We start from the raw sequence: 20,940 nt of genomic DNA, 5'->3' as shown, positions 1-20,940 counted from the left end.
GCACTGTGCTTTACAGGGTAAGTACAGGAAGACAGAGAAGGGGGATGGAAATGGAGGCAGAGGGTAAAAAGGAGACGAATTTGTGACTTAGGCTTCATTATAGTAGGAGATTGGGGAGTTGTGCTGACGGTTTCACAGAAAAGCTGAGTTTTGAAGTGGGACTTGAGGGAGGAGGCATTCTGGGAAGGGGTTCCTGACATAAGGGGCAACATGGGAGACAGAAGGAGGAGACTGTGGTGGAATTGGAGGAGTGAAGGTCATGCATTGAAATGTATTTCAGGAAAACAGGAAAGAGAGTGGGATAAAGGGAGTAGTGCAATCCTATGCATGTTTTGACAGGGGAAAAACAAGTCCTACAACACCCAACGTTCCCCAGTTGGCATGGTTGGCTGGGGCATGCTGTGGATTTTAAGATGTTTTTTCTGTCCAAACCATGCATAGGATTGCACCTTTAGCAATTTAGACCTTAAACGTAAAGAAGCCCCGTAACAGGGGGAACCATTAGCAGTAAAACCATAAAGGGACAAATTAAATCTTAGTGCACCTGACATAGTTGTAGATCTCACTGCCACCCACAGTTACTGCATCCTATTACAGTGGGAGGAGGAAGAGCTACGTAGCTTTCTTCCATTTGCAGCCATTTGATAATAGCTTCTCATCACATGTGCTAGGATAGCAGAGACTCCAAAGGAACGAACACTGCAAACCTTTCTATGTCTACTCAGAAGTAAGCTTCTGAGTTCAACAGGACTTATTCCCTGGTAGGTTGTAGCCAAAAGAGACATTATTTGGCTTTAAAGGTATTTATAACTAACACTGGTCCTCTAAAGCGTAGTGTGTGGTATTTAACTTTTTTTTTAGTTCGGAAGTAAGGGAAGCAAAAGGGTGTGGGAATCTGCCAACATTATGAACTTACAGCTGGAGTCAATTATAGACTGCCAATGTTGAAGTCCTATAGAGCAGTTTAACAAATGGGGTTTCTGCCCCATAGGAAATTTTGACACTTTGGTGGTGGTGGGGAACTGGAAAATCAATATACACACATACAGAACTTGGATCTGGCAAAAACAATGAAATGCCAAGGTGGCAATGTTGAACATTTTCAGCCAGACTTTGCATTTTAGCATGAAAAACTTGAACCACCGGATTGAAATGGAACTTGCGATTTGATGTATCCAGGTATATTTATTATTTATTTTAAATATTTTTACAGAGCCTTTCTGTCAAAGCCACCAAGGCAGTGTATTACTACAACAACAAAAACAATAATAATAAAAACAAACTATAAAAAAAACATTGAAACAGTAATCCACCTTTAAAAAGTAAAACAAGTAAAAACAAGACAATATAACATTATTATTATTATTGCTATTGTGGCAAAATGAACATTCTCATGATGTTTATAAATAGGGGTGTAAATAGATGAATATGGATGGTTTCCACCTAGCCCTAGTCAGTGCTGAATTTCAAGGAACAGCTGTGGAGCACATAGCTTTATGAAAACACCTCCCTCTAAAATGTCCATCTACCACAGACCTCTAAAAACCTCTACCACAGGACCTCCATTTTTGCTTGTAGTCCCACTTTATGTTATGTCCCTATATTTTAGATCTTGCATCATCCTTTCTACAAAGGAGGTATGCAAACAGGATGTTGCTCTTCTGAACCGCCTGTTTAGCTTCTATTTCCAGTCCTAAAGTGTATTTATCATCCAGAGGGAAGGCAGACTCCCTCAGATGTCCCTATCTATGTTTTCAGTTTCCTGAAGCAAAGTGAGAACTGAGGGACATGCATTTAACATCCCTGGGAACAGGGGTGGTGGTAAAGCCATCTGAATGCTTTTGGGCTGTGAATCTGCATCCTCTGAGGATTAACACATACATCTCTGGGTGTGTCCCCCCCACCTGCCTCAAGGTGGGAGGAGAAAGAATCAGGGAAGGAATATTCTCAGTGTATGTATGAGGGCCTGGGACCATCAACATTCAAATTGCCATGCACCTCACAACTAGCATTTCAAAGCTTCCCAGGCTCTGATGCCTCCCTTTCAGAAAGAGGGAGGAGAGAAACTGGCTACAATTCAATGACCTGATGAGAAATTTTGTGCCCTTCCTCCCTCCCCTGCCCCCTCCCGTTTCTACCTTCTTATTCATTTTTGAAGGCATCTTCAACATTGCTCTGTTGATTTAAAATTTTGGAGAGCCTGATTTAAACGCTGCATCTTTTATTCAATGTTGTCTGAATTCTAAGAATATAAACTCTCATTCTCATAAATGTTCTCAGCAGTAAATTCTTGAACTTGTAACCTATTAGCCCAAGCACCATGGAGAGGGCAGCAGCAGTGGTTTCTGCTTTAGTCATTACTGCTGGCAGCATTCTTGTTTGCAAGCACGCAGGCTCTGTTTAGATGACCCTAAGGACTGGGTCACATATGCATGTTCATCACAAGAGTTGGATCCAGATCAACTGGGCTGGTGAATGTGGACTTCCTCATCCCCTGTTTCCCAGGGGAGCCTATCCACCACCACCCCTGAAAATGCTACACAAAGAATTAGGAGACCCTGTTGAATGGGGTAAGTTGTGGTGTGAGGGGGAGAGGGAATACCCAAAAATCAGGTGGAGGGGGACCTTCTGCAAGCAAAGCCCTTCCTCTCACAGAAGGCAGATCCTGTGTGATGTTCACATATGAATGGGGCATCACAGATAAAACAGGAATTTCATCTGCCACCTCAGATGCAATGCTTTCTAATAGCATCACTTTACACATTCAGTTTCCAGTTATAAAGTGTACAACACTCAAATGAAGAGCAACCAAATGGTTATGTGCCTGTGTGAAGCAGGCCTGAGAACTGGGTGCACTTGGACCCTGGGCCCACAAGGCAAACTGTAATAATTCAGCCCAGGTTGTGTTATGAAAGAGTGTGCCTGAAATTGTGCCGAAGGGGGTTCAATAGTAACAAGGTGGTGTTACTGTTTTTAATCCAGGCTTATTTAACCAAGGGTAAGTATCTTTCAGTTCTGTCCTTCTACTTAGAATCACCACTCTGCACTTTTTGATGTGTTAATCCTTAATAGGGTTTAAACACTCATTTGTTTATGCAAACTGTGAAATCAATTTCTCCAACATCTTCTAATTGGCTATTATCCTGTGCTGATTCTTATATTTTAAAAATATAAGAAGAGCCATGCTGGATCGGACCAAAGGACTATCTAGTCCAGCATTCTGTTCCCACAGTGGCCAGCCAGATGCCCTAATGGGAAGCTCACAAGCAGAACACGAAGGTACTATTGTATTTTAAATGTGATTTTAATATTTATATGTGAATCACTTAAGGATTTTATTATATTAAGTGGTATAGAAGTATCACAAATAAATAAATAAATGCCCCCCCCCCTCTGGCTCATGTTCCCCAGCAACAGGTATATTGAGAGGTATTTTGCCTCTGATACTGGGATCTTTCAGGGGATGCATTTAGCGCTGGGTGGGACAGAAGCCAGCAGTGGGCAGGGCGAGAGGTCTAAACAGCACACAACTCTAGAGCCCACCTCTGTATTAGCCTGCCAATTCCACCAGAGACTGTGGAGGGCAACGAAGGAAAGGGGGCATACCTTAGATGCTCATGGGCATGGAAAGGGTGGAGGAAATAGGTAAGGAAGCCTTAGCTGTTAACAGTAATCAAAAAGCCACTTCCCATACAGGTAAGAGAGGTTAAATTCTGAAATGTATAGAACTCAGTTGAAGAATGTTGAGTAGAGGAATAAAAATGCTGTTCTGATAGAATGCAGCTCTCCAGGTATGACACCCAGAACATTGCAGACCAGATGAAATGTTACTGTGACTCTACCTTTCTGCATTGCCAGAATCAAACAATTAAAAAAAAACCCTGATACAATCACATTTAAAACTGAATCCACATGTGTACATCAGTAATGGGAGAGAGGTTCAAAACGCCTTTCAGTGGCATGTGTGAAATTTCTATGAGTCTAAAAGATACAGAGAGCTTGGGTTGGATCCAGATTTAGTTGCGTGCAACTGAGCTAGCAGAAGTGGACTCCCCACGGAGGTCTTAAATGCCACACAGATAGTTGAGGGACCATCTGAATGGAGTGAGCTGTGGCGTGTGTCTGGGGAGGGACTATTCCCCCAAATTGTGGTGGGGGGGCACCTTCTGTGACCAGATCTCCCAAATGCAGATCCTGGATCCAAACCATGTATCGTAAGCACATTGCTTTCAAGTTTCAAGATCTGTGTTCCATAAAAACATAACACTTAAGAGGATAGTTCTTCCTTATTTTAATATCAAACAGTACACACACACTCAAGAACACATGCCATTGGATGGAATACATTATAAATGCTGAACTTTGGAATTGCTCTTTAGAAGGGGCTGCCCTGTACACTCCATAATTAAACAGTAATGAGATTCTGACACACATGTACACACACTTACAAAGTGTTCAGAACAGGACCCTACTGAATTTTAGAAATGCCAGATCAGAACTGACAAAATTATCTATCCAATTAAACCATTTACTTGTGTAAGTAAATAAAGATTTCTTAATACCGAAAAACAGTCTTGTTAGAAAGTGGGAAAACTTTTTCTGACTCCTGAATTCTCTGGTGGTTTTCATTGGGGCCTGGAACACCCCTAGATACTCAAGTTTGTTGGCAGTGTCAGGAAGAAAAGCCCATGTGGGAAATTTGTGTTTGCCCTAGAAAAGCATCTGGAGGCAGTCTGCAGACAGCATATTTGTGTGCCAGCCTGGAGCCAAGAGATTTCATTTCTATTTTTCTGCCAATTATTATTTTTAGCAAAATCTTCAAACATTTTTCACAGATGCCCTCCTTTTTGCTCTAACCTTCAAATTCAAATGGAAGAACAAAGTGTATCTGCACTAGGGAAAGGTACCACTCTTCAAAGCAATCGCCCATCAGCCAGCTCTTAGAGAATCAGGCAATATGAGGAAAAACTACTTCTCTAATTACCTTTCCCGTTCATTTCATTTCTTATATTTCTATACCGCCGAAGCTCTCTGAGCAGTTCTCCATCTATTCACATATCTCACACAGTTTGAGAAACCCCACTCTGCACTTCACAGGGCTGACTCTATCAATAGGTGGATTAAGGCAGCCACCTCAAGCAACTGATTTGGCAGGTGTCCATACGCCGCTGCGTTTGCGTCCCATTATCTCAAAACCCTGCAGCATCGCTGCTGAATGAAAGAAACACTAGCATTGGACAGCAGGAGGGAGCGCAGGCTGTAAGATGCAATGCCAGTGGCCATTTGGCTGGTTAATCACGCCCCCTGTCCTGATGAGGAAATGCTTACCGATCTGCCCACTTAAATAACCCAAACCGAGGCCATCACTGACACATGAAAAAACAACGTGGTGACCTCAGAGCAAAGGAAAAAGTTGCAGTAAATCAACATTTTTTAAAAGCGCAGTTTTGGGGGGAAAGCCTGTCATGGTTGCAAGTTGGCAGCCTGGATCATATAAACAACACAGCACCCCTGTGCAGTCATGATGGGGAAAATAGACATATAGACACCTCCCCTGGAGTGTCATGAAAGGGCAGCGCTTTGTTTGACAGAGGGAGAGAGGCACTTGTGGGATATTCTGACAGTCCTCAAGGATTGCAGATTGGCCTCATTGATTGATCATCCCCCCGCCCCACTCCAGATAAACATCATGGCAAGGGGGAGACCAACCTAGCTGCATTACCAGGCCAGAAAAGGAAGAGCTGCAAGGTGTTTGTTTTGTCCTTCCCTGCTAAAAAGAACACCTATAAGTACTTTGAAGTACTATAAGTACTTGCACCTGCGTTTTGCTATTTCCCCCCTCCTCCCTCACAATTCCTTTTCCTTTTGTGTCATGCCTCTTAGATTGTAAGCCTGATGGCAGGGACTGTCTTGTGATTAATCTTTGTAAATTGCTCTGGGAGGCTCTTTTTTTGGCTGAAGAGCAGGATAAAAATTCTGCAAATAGATAAATAAATTCTGCCTATTGCCAAAATAATGTCATCAACCCAGAATACTATGCACCTGGACTTAGGTGGATGTCAGTTCGTTGGGACTGACATAATTAGCCAACTAGGTAACAAGCATTTCTAGACAAGGCTTTTATTGTGCTCTTGCCGTTCCAGTATTTATTGGTGCTTTTGATGACATTGTAATCCTCTAGGGGCTCTCTGGTATTTTCCAAGCATTATCATGGGGTGGGGTAGAATTTGACCAGAGAAAATCTGTCATTTTGGAGAATGGTGGAATAAAATGCTGGTGTAGTCGTGGAATTCCACTGTGCCACAGCGGCACCTAGAGTTTATATAGCAGAACATACAGAAAGGCAGAGAAGGAAAAAGCTCCCCAAACTAGTGTGTATCCAGTTTTAATCCCACAATGGAATCCAGAAGAGAAACAGTGGTAAAGTGGATAAAAGCCATGTCTAGAAATCCCGAAAGATCTTTATCCACCCCCCTTCAATTTAGTTCTTCCACAATCAGGCAGTGAATTAGCCTTTTAAAATCCAGCTTCTACAATTATTTTTTTAGAAAGGTATCCTTCTTTAGGAGATGAGAGATCTGCATATAATTTGCAAATCACAGTGTGACTTGCATTGTTTTAAAAACTGCTGTTTTTCCTTCATTTTAAAAGCTAAGAATTTGCCATTTTGTTTTACTTTTCTGGGTTTACTGCAAAACATTTCTTGTGGAAAAGAGGACTCCTCCAAATATTGGAAACCCTGATACGATGAACTCGCATTGCTCATGAAACCAAAACCGCACTTGAGTGTCTTTGGTGGTAGCTATATATAGACTGTTTCCATGCATGAGACCAAAAAGCAGATTCAATCCTCTCTTCTGCTATATATGTAACACACAAGTGCTGTGAATGTAGGATAGGGTTCAGTAGAAAAACTGAATGAACATTCCAGTTCATGTGCTAGGTATAACATCCCCATGAGAGAATGATTTTAAGCAAAGACCATTATAAACTGCACATGTGGATCCAAACCAATACAATTCCACAATGGCAAAACTGAAAAGCATGCTATTCTATGGTCCAGCTTTTACCTGAATCCATCCATGCATTATGTGTCCCTTCACCACACAGTTCAGGTGCTGTGTGACATCAAGGCTTTGCATGTTCGCCAAACAAAACTGGGGGAGCAATCCTGTGACCCCTACACAGTGTTTGCATGAGCAAACACTGCCTTGGATTCCTGTATCCGAAGTTTTAGACAGTCCAGGAATCCCCCTCCCCTCCCCTTCAGAGCCACCATGGAAAGAAACGCACCAGCTTCCTTGTGACCTTGGAGAGGGGGCCAAAGGGAGCGTATCTGTAGGTGGAGAGGGGAGGGGCCAGTTTGCGCTGTACCCCTAGGCCTCTTCAGCCTCCTTCTCTCCTCCTCCACAGTGTCCCAGATAGACAGGCGAAAAATCCCATGTTGCAGCTCAAAGGCAGAGTGGGAGGCACAGCAGTCCTCTCCTCTTGTTCTGCATTGGATTTTCGTAAGCCTATGAGTGTAGAAGCTTATGAGCATTGAGGGTGCAATCAATAGGGTTGCACCCCAGGTTACTGCTCTTCCTCAAAGAGTGCGCTAGCTCAGTGGAAGAGCACATACTTTGTATGAAAAAGGACCCAGGTTCAATCCCTGGGATCTGCAGCTATGGCTGGGAGAGCCCCTTGTCTGAAACCCTAGAAGGTTGCTGCAGCCGTATAGGTGATACTGAGCTAGATCAACCAAAGGTCTGGCCCAGAATAAGGCAGCTTCCTGGGTTCCTGTGACTGCACACATTTTGTTTACATGTACATGTGATGAATGTGCAAACCCTTTGGATTCACACATTGCCTGCAGGTGTGTGATGGAGCTGAGCTTGAGATTCTGTTCCTCCATGACTCAGAGAGTGTTAGTGGTGTGTGACCTCACCCTTTATGGATAGATATGAGGATGAGACAGGCTCACAAACAATGGGTAGATAATTTGTGTGTGTTTTTGTAATGAATCTTCACAAGCAGAAGCACAATTATGCATTTCCCCAGGCAGCTTTAAACCCCTGACATTAATTAATTTCACTACTTCACTTTCTTTTCGTTGCCTGCATTGATCCAATGGAAAAGGGGAAATGTACTCTTTCCTGGGTGACAGAAGTAACCTCTAACCTATGCAATAGCAGTGTAACGCCAGGAGAATATATATTATATGTATAATACTTCCATGATGGCTGCTATCCTGCACCAGTATCTCTGTCTTTCATTTTGTTTCATTTTAGAACCAGTTGGTGACCCACAACACAGTTCACAGAGAAAAATCAAATCTTACAAAAGGTTTAACTAAACTTTGACTGGGGCCTTAGCTAAGGTTTATCCCGGGATCATCCCGGGGTCATCCCTGTGCATGTAAATAACACACAGGGGATCCTGGGAGCAGGCAGGGATGACCCCGGGACGACCCTGGGATAAACCTTAGGTCTAGGCCTATGTTGTAATTGTAGGTATCTCTTAATTCCTTCAAGATTTGTTTACAGGCCATATGTTACTGGCACGTACTTTGGCCTGCACCTGAGTTTATAAAGGGGTAGAGAGACTTTTAAATGTTATTTTTAACAGCTAAAGACTGCCTTTCTGAACAATAAGTAAACTTTGACTGGGTTACTTTTAACTGTAGGTGTCTCTTAATCCCTTCAAGATTTGTTTACAGGCCGAATGTTGCTGGCATAGCATTGTACTTTGGCCTGCACCTATGTTTATAAAGACCTTTTTTGAATTCACATTTCATTTTGTCCCAACTTGCACTTAATTATGTTTGTTTAATTATACTTGACATTTTTTATATTAAAAATACAACTTTATAGTACATTGTTATAGAAGACAGCCTAATTCTTAAAAAAAAAGAGATTTATAGACATAAATAAACTCCTGACCTTGAATTATAGTGAAAATTGTTGTTATTCGTGGAATCTGTGTGTCAAGAGCTTTCTAATGAAGTGTGCTTCAATCGGTCAATGGAAGGCAATCAAAAAGGGCTGACCAACTAACTCTCAACTTTGACTTATACATATATAAGATTTGAAACCAGAGTTCTGGTTTGTTATTTTAAAATTTACTGTAGCGTCTGGTAACATAGTTGTTATTTGTACCAATGCCTCACCTAGCCTCCCAGCTTTCTAGAAGCCATACATCTGAGAGGCTGGCTTCAAACTCCCTAGGCACTTACAAAGCTACCACTTGCTAGACCACAGAAGGAGAGAGATAACTGTGGCAGATCTGGGATTGCTCGTCCTTTGGTGAAAGGACGGCTATGCTAAGTTGTTCCATGAAGTCTGTGTGCTAAAAAGTACAAGGAAATACCTAGGTGAATGCCAAGGAGGAAGGCAGATGAGATTTGTACAGGTGGAAGCTGGCATTTGGGATCCAGGGCCCTGATCATGAGGATACCATCACTGGTGAGAGGAGGAAGGGACAACATGGGTGGGTGGCCTGTACCAGACACTAGAGCACTAAGACACAGGTTCATTGCACAACTTGCCACACTGAACAGAAACCTCAACAACACTGGGATTCTCAGCAGAGACCACTGCTCTGCAATGCTGAGCGGCCAACAGCATTTGGCTGTGCCTGGAAAGGGACTTGCCTGAAGTGCCGAGGTGCAACTTTGTGCAATAGATGGGGTGGGGAGAGGGATGCTCCCCACATTCTCGTCACATCCTGTCACAGGGAGTGAGCAAGGAGGTCATCTCTTCACATCATGGACTCTTCTTCATCCTCTTCAATCTCTTTATCTACCTGAAAGGCTATGTTCTCGTAGCTGGTTATCCCTCCATATTTTCGCATATGGACCATCAAAGGTTTAGGAGACTGGCTGCCTGCCAGAGTGGCCACGTACATGCCAGTTCTGTTCTCCTCCAGAGAAGGACCCCAATCCATGGTTGGTCTGCTGGCTTGCTGGATTCTCTGCAGGGAGAGGAATAAACAAGTCAGGGGAGGCCTGTTGACAGAGACAACTTCATAACACTCCTGCAGCTGGCAACCCCAAAGAAATGCTTCACAACGCAGGGGCACCCAAGTGCTAAGCAAGCACAATTGAAGCTGCTGTTTATTACTATTTGGCCTGGAAAGTAGCCCATAAGGAGGACGTCTGGATTCATACGGGATTCCAGACAATCTAAAAACAGCCACTCGCAGCACAGATGGTATTTTAGTCACTTCCAGCACCAAGGGCAGGACAGGGAGCTTCAGTTTTTTGAAATTCTTCTGTCAGGATTATCATGGCTCAGTGTTGTTTTTTTAAAAGCCCCTGGAGCTCTACAGTAACCCATTCACCCCACTGTTTATACATGACCTGGCAACTGCTTCCCTCAGATCTGCTGCCTGTCAGCTTATCTATACAATCACCTAAGGTGTCCCTCAACTGCAATGTATTTGTCTGTCCATTTGTGCACTTCTGAGACTCTGCCGTCCATACCGAAGTGGTTTTTCTGTTACAACTGCACTTTTTGCTTCCCACACAATATCATTTAGCATGTCAACGGTTCGTTAGATGAATGGTAAGAAGTGTGGACATCTGTCATTTTCCCAAGGTATGAATTGGGATTCCGATGCTCCCATTCATGACGATGAAGACAGAAGTAAGATCTGCCAGTTATTTGGACTTCATTTCTCAAGGATCAGGTAGCCTAGCTTCGTGAATGCCCAGGGACTAGTGCAAGAGTGAGGGACCACTTTCAGCCCAAGGGCTGAATTCAATTGCAGAGAAGATCCTGGGGCTAAAGGCAAATGGGCAGGACTAAAATTCCAAAAATACCATCATATGGAACTAGTGGAAACACAAAACTGAAAGACAAAATGATGGCAGGCAAATACACATACTAATTATTTCAAGTATTTAGCCTAGTCCCTATCCTATCCACGCCCAAATGCCTGGGGGAGATAACAGACCCCCATGTCCCAGTGATGCCTTGCCTAGCCTGGAGTGCTTTGTGCAATGTCCCTGGCAGGAAGACAGAGCCGACTTCCCCAGGGCTGTTGGGACAATGAGCCAGTTATATCTTTGCATACTTATAACTATGGCCAGATCTACACCTTGTGTCAAATCATTATGAATGTGGAATAAAAAGCAGGAAATAACACTATGAAAGCGGTATATGGAAGGTGGGTTGTGCCCCAACAGTTATCAGTGCACTTCAATAAAGCAGTAGTGTAGATCTAGCCATCAACATCCTTTTTATGGTGACAGCAGCCCACTTTCAACCTACCTGCCACATTTTTATGGTGACAGGCAGTGACAGCTGCCCACCTCCTGCCACCACCTGAGGCCAACATGAATTATAAAGACATACTAATGCACTTGGCAAGGAACTGAACTTGTGTTTGGCTTTCAGGATCGACTGGGCAACTTGGTTCCTTCTGGATGTTTTGGGCTACAATTCCTGGGATCCCTGACCATTGGCCATGCTGACTGGGGCTTATGGGAGTAGTAGCCCAAAACACCTGCAGGGAACCAAGTTGCCTAGCATGCTCCTGAATACCTGTAATTTCTCTCTCACAGAGAGAGCTAATGTGTTCCCAGCTCTGGTACACATAACCAGGAGAATGAGACCACAAAACATCTGAAAGCTGCACAAGACATCCTCATCTCTTTCTCCTCTGTGTACGTAAGAACATCAGAAGTGCCCTGATGCTGGATCAGACAAAGGGTCCATCTAGTCCAGCACTTTGTTCTCACCGTGGCCAACCAGCCATCAGCCAGGGACCAACAAGGCAGGACATGGTGCAACAGCACCCTCCCACCCATGTTCCCCACAACTGGGGCACACAGGCTTACTGCTTGCCAACCCTGATTAAAAAATATAGTCTGATCATGTGCAGTTTCACGTTTTAAACTCACTCCTCTTCCCTCTTCCTGACCTCCTACACTCTAGCTTTGTTAATGGCCATATCAACCAAAGACCATCAAAGGAGAGAATAGCTTGGTTCGCTGGCTAGCTGACATGGCGATTTCCCATCAAGACATCTAGAGGATGCTTCTCCTTGCACAAAGGTGGTGTATTTTCTTTTTCAAGTCAGTCCAGAAGAATATGGAGCACCTACTTAGGGGTTCCGAATAGGTATGCACTGAGGGGTAATCTGCAACCCGCAAGTAAGTTTTGAGGCATTTCTGTGAAATCCAAAGCTTCTTAGAATCATGAAAATGTAAATATTCAAGTGAAACACACACACACTTCTAATCCTCACGATTATAGTGAAAACATTGAAGCTGTGTCCTAAGTATAGTTTTTCTCTTAGCTCATGTTGTATGTTTTTATGGTTTAAATTTTGTATATTGTTTTAATCTTATGTAAACTGCCCAGAGTGCTTCAGCTGTGGGGCGGTACAGAAATAAATGTAATAAAATAACAACAACAACAACAACAACAACAACCTTTCATTTAATTGCTAGCACTGTGTTTTTTCTTAAATTTCTCTTAGGCATAGTTATTATATGACCAACTATCTCCATGAAAAAACATAGAAGAATATCTCCGATCTCCTAGTGTATCAACACTGAAGGAAATCCAACCAGAGATAAGTGTTTGCACAACAAAAAGCACTGTGTTAGTGGTGCCACCAGGGCTGAATCTTGAGGCTGACTGTGGCGTCACCGACCCTTGCACTAGGCCCGTCACATAAACCCTTCTCAGGCCAAGTGCCACGACTTGAAAACCTGAAGGAGGGTTAAGTAAAACCTTTCCCCTAGCTATGAGGGAAACAGGTTTAATATTGGATCTCTCTGAATATACTGTGGTTATAATCTAGTATAGGTGTTTAATAACTGCAAGGCAGGTAAATAATGCCAGGCTGACACGTGGTATTTGGTAGCTAACAAAATAATAATTTTATTGTTATTTTAAAAGCTTTAAATAAAAATATAATACTTTCAATCCTGCCTAATCTAAACTCTCCACACACCAACCACCTCACTGTCTTCACACCAATCCTGAATCCCTAGAATCCAAACACCTCAATAAACAACTCTCTCTCACTCACTCCTCAAACTCACATAGGCAGGATCTACACTATTGCTTTAAAACGGTTTATAATAGTTTTGACAACTGTTGGGGCCCAGGACACACTCCATATACAGTTTTCAAAGTGTTTTTCCCTGCTTGGTGTAGATCTGGCCATACATACTTCCCACCAACTCCCAACACTCTCCTTATATACTCTTTCCCCCCATCTATTACATCATAAACCACACCCACTCAGTTCTAACATTCCATACTTACCAGACATACTAGTCTAGACATATAGAAGATCGGAAATTGTGGGGTAACACCACACTGACGTCCAGGGCCCCACAGCCCAGAGGGCCCCACAGGAACAACCAGAGGGTGGAAGGGGATGGGGACAGTGGTAAACTGGCTGAGCACCTGAGCCAGCATGGGCCTGCCAGCACCCACCAGGGCTGATGCTGCTCACTCCTGCATCCTTTCTTCTTAAAAAAACCCAGCGTTTTAGAGTTCAAGGGAAGCCAACTGGGCATGTACATGGTTACAGATGCTCATTGTATTTTTGTTTACTTTAAAAATACATCATACTTTTCTACAAGGAAATGATCTTTATTCCCAAGTAAATGAGTTGCTACCTCAGGGTAGCAAAAGCAAACTCCATTTTATTCCTGTTGTCATGATGATGCTATTATTTAAGTGAGTTTAAAACTGCACATGATCAGACTACATTTTTAACCAGGGTTGGCAAACAGTTTTGGGAGGGCGCTGCTCTAACATATCAGAAATGTAGAACCAGTTGTAAAGCATGGAATGGCATGGGGTGGAGGAAATGTTAGTTGTGTACTAACATAACTAAATGTTAGTTATGTTAGGTGCTTGGACACATGGCCATGGTCATCTAAAGCACCCCCAGCCCCAGCTAGAACATTAAGTCCAGAGTTAAAATTACCTAGCAGTGCCATTTTACTGGTACTTAACAGGACTCATGGAAGCAGACAATTCTGTGAATGTCACATGCTGTCCTTTCAATGGCTCAGCAATGCCTAGCAATACACAATCCTTCTGCCTATATGAACTCGTTGGACTACACCCACACACAGTTTGTATCTATAGGAGTTTGAGAGGAGCAGCAGTATCATATGTTCTCATGCAAAGCAGAAATAATGGACTCTGCTATTTTTCTGCAGATGACCTTCTAGGTTCTACATTTGAAATTATTTTAAATCTATGCAATGTACATATACACCACTAGAGGACACCTTTTGCACCAGCAAAATAGACTGAAAGAAATATGGTATTAATACTCTCATATTCATGCTTAGACAGAAAAAAAGCCCACCTCTGGCTAGCTAGGGAACGTAGGGCTTTTTTCTATCTAAAACTGTGTAAGATTGCATCCTCACTTGTTTAAATGAATGTAGAGGAGGTTTTGCTATTTGGGAATCAGTTCACAGTCAGTTTTACAAAGGTTGTGGGAGGGAGCAGGGAAATGAAAATGTCTCTTCGCTTGTTCTACTTATCCCTGTGGCTGAGAATCCTCGGGAGTGGCCCAAATGGCTAACAAAGATGGAAATGATGGCTACAATAGGAGGTCAAGGTCTGAACCGACCCACTAGGGGCTCATCTACACCAAGCAGGATATTCCACTATGAAAGGGGTATGAAAGTGGAATATGGAAGCAGGATCTACACTACTGCTTTATAGCCATATTGAAGCGCACTGACAACTCTTGGGGCCCATGACACATGCCATATAACGCTTTCATACTGCTTTCATAGTATTATATCCGGTTTGGTGTAGATATGTCATGGGCCCCAACAATTGTCAGTGCACTTCAGTACAGAATATACTGCTTGGTGTAGACAGGACCTAGGAAGGCTGCAGCAAAAGGGATCAAAGGAAAATCATAGGCTAGATTCACAATTGGGAACTTGGGGATCCACTGGAGTTTTTTTATAACTTGGGTTCTAGTATAAAGGACTGAGGATGGCCAGGCTTTATCTCCAGATCAGCTGGCACTTTGAGCTAAGTCCCTCTGATAGGTTTTTCTAAAGGACAAATTGCCTTGAGCATGTGCAGAGTGCCTTTCCTTTAAGAAAGGAAGCAGCAACAAAGACACATCAGAAGCTGCCATCTTCCAGATAGGACTATGGGCATCATCAGATGAGCATCTTATTGCACACTTATTACTGGGCACTCACAGATTTTCGCAGGTCCCTGTCATGATGTTGTCTGCCTCCCACATGCCTCCCACCCCTTCTAGCCTTCTTTGCTCAACAAAAAGAGAACCCGGTAAATCTGAATTATTTTTGAGAAGGGAATTGCCGCTATCTCCTGCTGTGTGAAGCAGCGTGATCAAAACAGCCCACTGAAGGGCCATGCACATGTTGTTTACTTCCTCTTTTGAAAGAGGAAGTAAGGAGGGACAAAAGGGCGGGTGGAGAAGCGACGGTAAACAAACACAATTTCCTCCTATGTGATGGCGCTCTATGTGTCCATCTAGCCCAGAACTAATGTCTCTAACTGGCAGCGGTTCTCCAGGGCTTCAGGAAGGGAGAGGTCTTTCTCCGCATCTCATCCTCTCCCCGCATGTCATCCTTTCCCCTTTTCCCCTTCATTCTTTTAAAAATGGAAGATGGCGGCCATTGAACCTGGGACTTTATGCATGCACAGCTTGTGCCCTCTGCCATAGAGCTGTGGTCCCTCCCCAAGATTCTCATGGAAAGAATGAGCAGAAAGCCTTTCTATTCTTAACAGGAAGCAGCTGTATTATTTTTAAAAGAGACAGACTTAAGGGCAGCATGTCTCTGAGTACGTGTGCAGATTGGCCCCATCTGAAGATTACCACTTTTATAAAACAACATAATTATAAGAAAATAGGAAATAACGAAAGCAACAAATATCCATTTTTTCCTGGTTTTAAACCCATGTTTTCTGGTAAGAGCTGATAAGGATGAAATTCTAGTTGGGTCAATAAAATTTTGGTGGTTTGGCATCCCTAAGGACCGTATGAGTCACCAGAACATTTTTTTCCTATCTTGTGTAAACAGTGAGAACAGGCTTCAGACTTTTTGAGGCAGTCACGTTTGCACAGCTACAATGGTGTTGGCTGCAATAAATACACAATGGCCTTGCTCAGACATAAAAAAAATTCTAAGCTATGAATAGTATTACATGGATAACCTATTCCAGCGTTTTCTCCTTAACAGATATTCTATATTAAGAGAAAGGGCAGAATAAGTGGTGGGGAAGCATGGGAGGGTTACAAGTGGGAAAAGACCTCATGTAGAACACCTGTAAAATTCTGTGAATGAGGCAAGGCAATGCAGCACCCTTTGGGAGCCTTGGTCTCGTACACTGCCAACTCCTCTCTCCAGTGCAGCTGCTAGGAGTTCAGAACCTTTCATTTCTGTTTTCAATTAACAGAAGTTTAGTGTTATGTCTGAACCCTAAAATATGGTTAACTATGGTTTCCATAAGGATGCTGGCTTTATAAACCATAGTTTGAAGTTGGCTTGTTTCAGTAAATCATAGTTAAGACGAACCACAGTTTGGCCAGGTTTGGATGTAATGCCAAATGGTAGTTAGTTAAAAACAGAAGTGAAAGCTGTGTCTGAGGAAGAGAGGGGAGGGTGAGAACCCAAACCTGAAGCTCACCCAAGCTCATTCGTGTAATGATAAACATAGTTTAACACAACCATAGTTTATCATTTCATCTGAACAAGATCCAGTGTGTATACAGAAGACAGATGTCTCCCCAATACTTGGGGACACAATGGTAATGGGAAGTGTAAAATGGAGAGATGGGAAGTGTAGAGAAGTATGCCCTGGATGTGTGCGCAATCTGGGGATGGAATGGTTTAAATCACATCTTCTTGTGTAGTGGTGTTGGATCCCCCTTTTGTTGCTTACCTGCCAGAGTGTCCCTTCCTCTCGGAGCACAGCGAAAACCATCCCCACAGGGATCATCAGACAGGAGAAGATCCCCATCAGGATGCCCAGGACCTCGGCCCAAAGTGGAAAGCGGTAGCTTCCGTTATACTCTGACGGTTCATACTTGATTATGCTGTACACCAGCAGAGCCTGAAACGGAGCATGGGACATCAGGTGACAACTAGTTTGCACCAGGGAATTCCCCTCCATTCTAAGGGGTCCTTAAAATGAGCGATTTATTGCAAACTTGTGACTGGCTACTCAAGGAAGTTTTTGGATTGATTTCATGACATGGGGCATGTCTATACCATAGAGTGTAGAGGGAGGGAGGGGGAGGATTGCGGACTTACCTATTTCCACGATCTTCCCCCAGCGTCTTGATGGCTGTGCAACATCCCAGAAGGAAAGAGGATATTGCAACCACCATTTTTTTCTCCAATAGGAGAAGGAGCGCAATTGCGCTCCTCCAGAAAAGTAAGGTTTTTTTTAAAAAAAAGGGCACGGACTGCCCCCGCACAGCTCTGTGACCGTTTTAAGAGCCCCGCTACTCACAAGGAGTAAGGGACGACCCAGGAGCAGCAGCCCCATGGCCTGCGCTGCTCAGGACGGTCCAGGGACTGTGGAAAAATAGGGTTTTCTATGGTCCCAGATATCCCAGGGAAAGTCCCTAATCGTCCCGGGTTGCCCCTGGGAACCCCGTGCATCATTTGGACAAACAGGGACAATCCAGGGACGACCCCGGGATATAGGGCTGGTGTAGACATGCCCCCAATCAACAACCAGGACGTCTCCCACAGAATCCTCCAGAAATTCTGGGATAAAAATAAACACTTTTAAAGTAGCAATAGGTGGGAAACAGCAGGATCTTCTGCAACTAGATGGTGCTGCCTCAATAGAACTCAATGGTACTGTTCAGAGGGGAAGCATTAAATTCAAACCCATTGTCGCCCCTCTCCTTCCATGTTATGCAGCCCATAACAATCATACCAAAGAACCAGGAAGCACATAAGCCTCGGGTAAACAATACAATTTCCCTTAATGTAGAGACCCCCTGCTACAACTAAATCAGCTCTACAGGAGGCTGCCCTAGAGATGCAGCTCTAGTCCCATTGGGATTAGGAGAAGACAAGTCTCTGCTAGCAGACAAAGGGAGAATAAGAAGATCTCCGGAAAAAGCTTTGGAACGAAGATACTTACCGTCATTGTTATGGGGGACAGGAACAACCAACAGGCTTTAAAGTATATCCCTGGGTTGAAACCCAGCATCATGTGAATATCACGGCAAAACCTCTTCATGCCTACAGAGAACAGAAGGATGTAGAAGAAACAGGACAGTGTATGTGCTGCTTCATCACTGGCGTGATCCTGTGCATGTTTGCTGAGAAGGAAGTCCCACTATGCTCAGTGAGGCTTGCTCCCTGGTAACTGTGCAGCCTAAACCTACCTGAGAGTAAAACCCATTGAGCACAGTGGGACTCCAAGTACACATGCATAAGATTGCGGGGCATGTTTGTTTGTTTGTTTGTTTGTTTGTTTGTTATGGTGCATAGACACTTACATTTCCCCCCACCCCAAACAAACAGGAATTGTACCACACATTTCTCAAGCAGGGTAAGCCTGCTTCCGTGTTCAGAATGCAAATAACAGATATATTAACCAGCAAATCAAACACTGATTTTGACCAGTGTCCTCTCTTGACTTTAAAAACCAGCCTGCCCAAAGCCTGTGCAAGCATGGAATGAATGAACTACCTAGTTTGGCCATAAGGTCCCAAACCTTACTCTTGCCCTAAATGGCCCTGCCCGACCAAAACAAAAATAGCCCTCTGCAGTGCAGCATGAAGGGTGATGCAATACAACATGTTATTTTAACCAATTCCACATAGATCTTGAGAAGATATCACAGAACCTGGGCACTGGCAGCCTGTTCCTGAATTCCATATCTCTGTTGCCCCACAAATTCCAATGCGTACCTCTTTGCCTCTTCCCTCTCACTTCTAAAAATTGAGTTTTCAACACAACGTACTCAACAGTTCAAAACTGAGTTTTAACACAACAACCCATGTCTCTTGTCTTACCATAGACCCGTGTCACCACCAGGCAGGTGGTAATGACCACCACCATGAGTCCAAACCCAGCACTATAGTCATCCAGCAGCACTAGCCAATACATCCCGCCCTGGAAAGAAGAAACAATAAATGGCCAAAGCCTATGCCCAAGATACGGGATGGTCAAGCTACAGTGGCACAAATCCTTCAGGGAATACCCACTTGCTTTTCTGAATGAGTTTACCTGGGACAACACATCCTGTTCTACAGGTCAGATTTAATAACCTAATGATTCAGAAGATGTGATCGCTATAGCCACGTGCTAAAAGTAGGCACTCCAGGCATGTTCATGAACTCAGCCAACCAGGGCACAGAAACAATGCAATTTACCTGATCACAATGAACTGTTAATAGAAATAGGACAGCCATCTAATCTCCTCATAATCACTTGGATTTACTTATTTATTTATTATGTTTCTATACCACCCACTAGCTGAAGCTCTCTGGGTGGTTCACAGCAATTAAAACCACGAAGTGCATCTTAACATACAATATAAGATTTAAAAGCTTAAAACTACAGTATAAAAGTACAAACCACAATAAAACCTGGTAGCAACACAGAGATTTCAGACAGAATAACAGGTTTACAAAAAACAGAGTTAAGAAACTAAAATGCCTGGGAAAATAGACACCGGAAGGAGCACAATGTAGGTGCAAGGTGAGCCTCTCTGGGAAGCTCATTCCCTAAACATGGTGCCACAACAGAAAAGGCCCTCTTCTTTGCAGCCACCCGCCTCACTTCCTTTGGCAGCGGTTCCAAGAGAAAGATCGCTGAAGAAGATCTTTGGGTCCAGGTAGGTACATTTGGGAGGAGATGATTTCATGTAGCCTGGCTCCAGGCCTCTTAGAGCTTTGGATGTTAATACCAGCACTTTGAATTGGGCCTGGAAATGGACTGGCAGCCAGTACAAATAGAAAAGCACTGGCATTATATGATCATGTCCATATAGTTTACTCAAGTCTCACCCAACCTGGCACCCTCTAGATAACGTTGGACTATAGCTCTTATAACGCCCCAGACAGCTATGCTAGCTAGGGCATTATGGGAGTTGCAGTCCATCACATCTGGAGGGTTCTATGCTGGAGAAGGCTGGTTTACTCAGGGCTCCTTTATCCTAATACCAATTTCCCTGTAAATCCTCACCCAAATGAACACCCCAAAATGTCTGGTTGCTGCAGCCTTTGACTTTCCTTACCTCTGTTGTGAGAATGAGCCCCAGCAGGAACATCACGACGCAAACGATGCCTGAGAAAATTGCCTTCTTTGGCCGCAGGTAATACGGGAATTCATCCGTTACGGCAGTGACGATGGTCTCTAGAAAGGCAAACTGCACACAAATGAAAGCAGGGGCTCTTGTAAGCCGTAAGGGCCCTTTGCTTGAAGGCCTATGGCTACTTCTTCCCAGCATAGATCATGCTCTCCTTACCTGACTGTCTAGGCCAAGAGTCAACAGCATGAAGAAAAAAAGGAAAGACCAGAAAGGAGAAAGAGGAAGCATTGTCATGGCTTGTGGGTACACCACAAATGCCAAGCCCGGACCTAGAAGACAGGCAAAGAATGAGAAGTACCATGACTTGGAACTCCAGAGGTGCACTTAAGGAGACATTACGGAGGAGTCGGGTTTCACAGATGTAGACATAAAGCAGCTGAGCAAAAAGTGACGGGAGAAGAGAGCGCATGGAAGAGTCCATGAGGGGAGTCATAGGTCTTCCCCATTCCATTTCCCCAGCTCAGCGCAGGGCCCAGTATGATGCAATGACACACTGCCCACCTGAAGGCCCTTTTCTAATTTTAGAAAGGCCGTTTCCAGCCCCCAAAGCACTACTTGCTTCCTGGGTGGGTGTTCTTAGCTGTTGAAGTTCAAGAAATATGGCACTGATACACTTAGAGTACTTCCAGATGAGGTTTTGATG

The 20,940-nt window shown here is 43.7% G+C and overlaps 1 protein-coding gene across 1 annotated transcript in view; it reads right to left on the bottom strand.

Moving 5' to 3' along the window:
* Positions 1-9,254: 9,254 nt before the first annotated feature.
* Positions 9,255-20,940, bottom strand: part of SLC6A7 (solute carrier family 6 member 7) — a 39,088-nt gene continuing 27,402 nt past the window's right edge. The window contains exons 9-14 of the mRNA XM_063120857.1: positions 20,454-20,566; positions 20,223-20,354; positions 18,997-19,096; positions 18,117-18,217; positions 16,899-17,069; positions 9,255-9,951 (exon numbers count right to left, since the gene is read on the bottom strand). Of these exons, the coding sequence (XP_062976927.1) occupies positions 9,739-9,951; positions 16,899-17,069; positions 18,117-18,217; positions 18,997-19,096; positions 20,223-20,354; positions 20,454-20,566 (830 nt within the window). The 3' untranslated portion in view covers positions 9,255-9,738. The remainder of the gene's footprint in view (positions 9,952-16,898; positions 17,070-18,116; positions 18,218-18,996; positions 19,097-20,222; positions 20,355-20,453; positions 20,567-20,940) is intronic.

Source organism: Elgaria multicarinata, chromosome 3, assembly GCF_023053635.1.
Source record: "Elgaria multicarinata webbii isolate HBS135686 ecotype San Diego chromosome 3, rElgMul1.1.pri, whole genome shotgun sequence".
NCBI lineage: Eukaryota > Metazoa > Chordata > Lepidosauria > Squamata > Anguidae > Elgaria > Elgaria multicarinata.
Note: the sequence above shows the minus strand (reverse complement) of the source record. Positions and strands in the feature narration are given on the sequence as shown.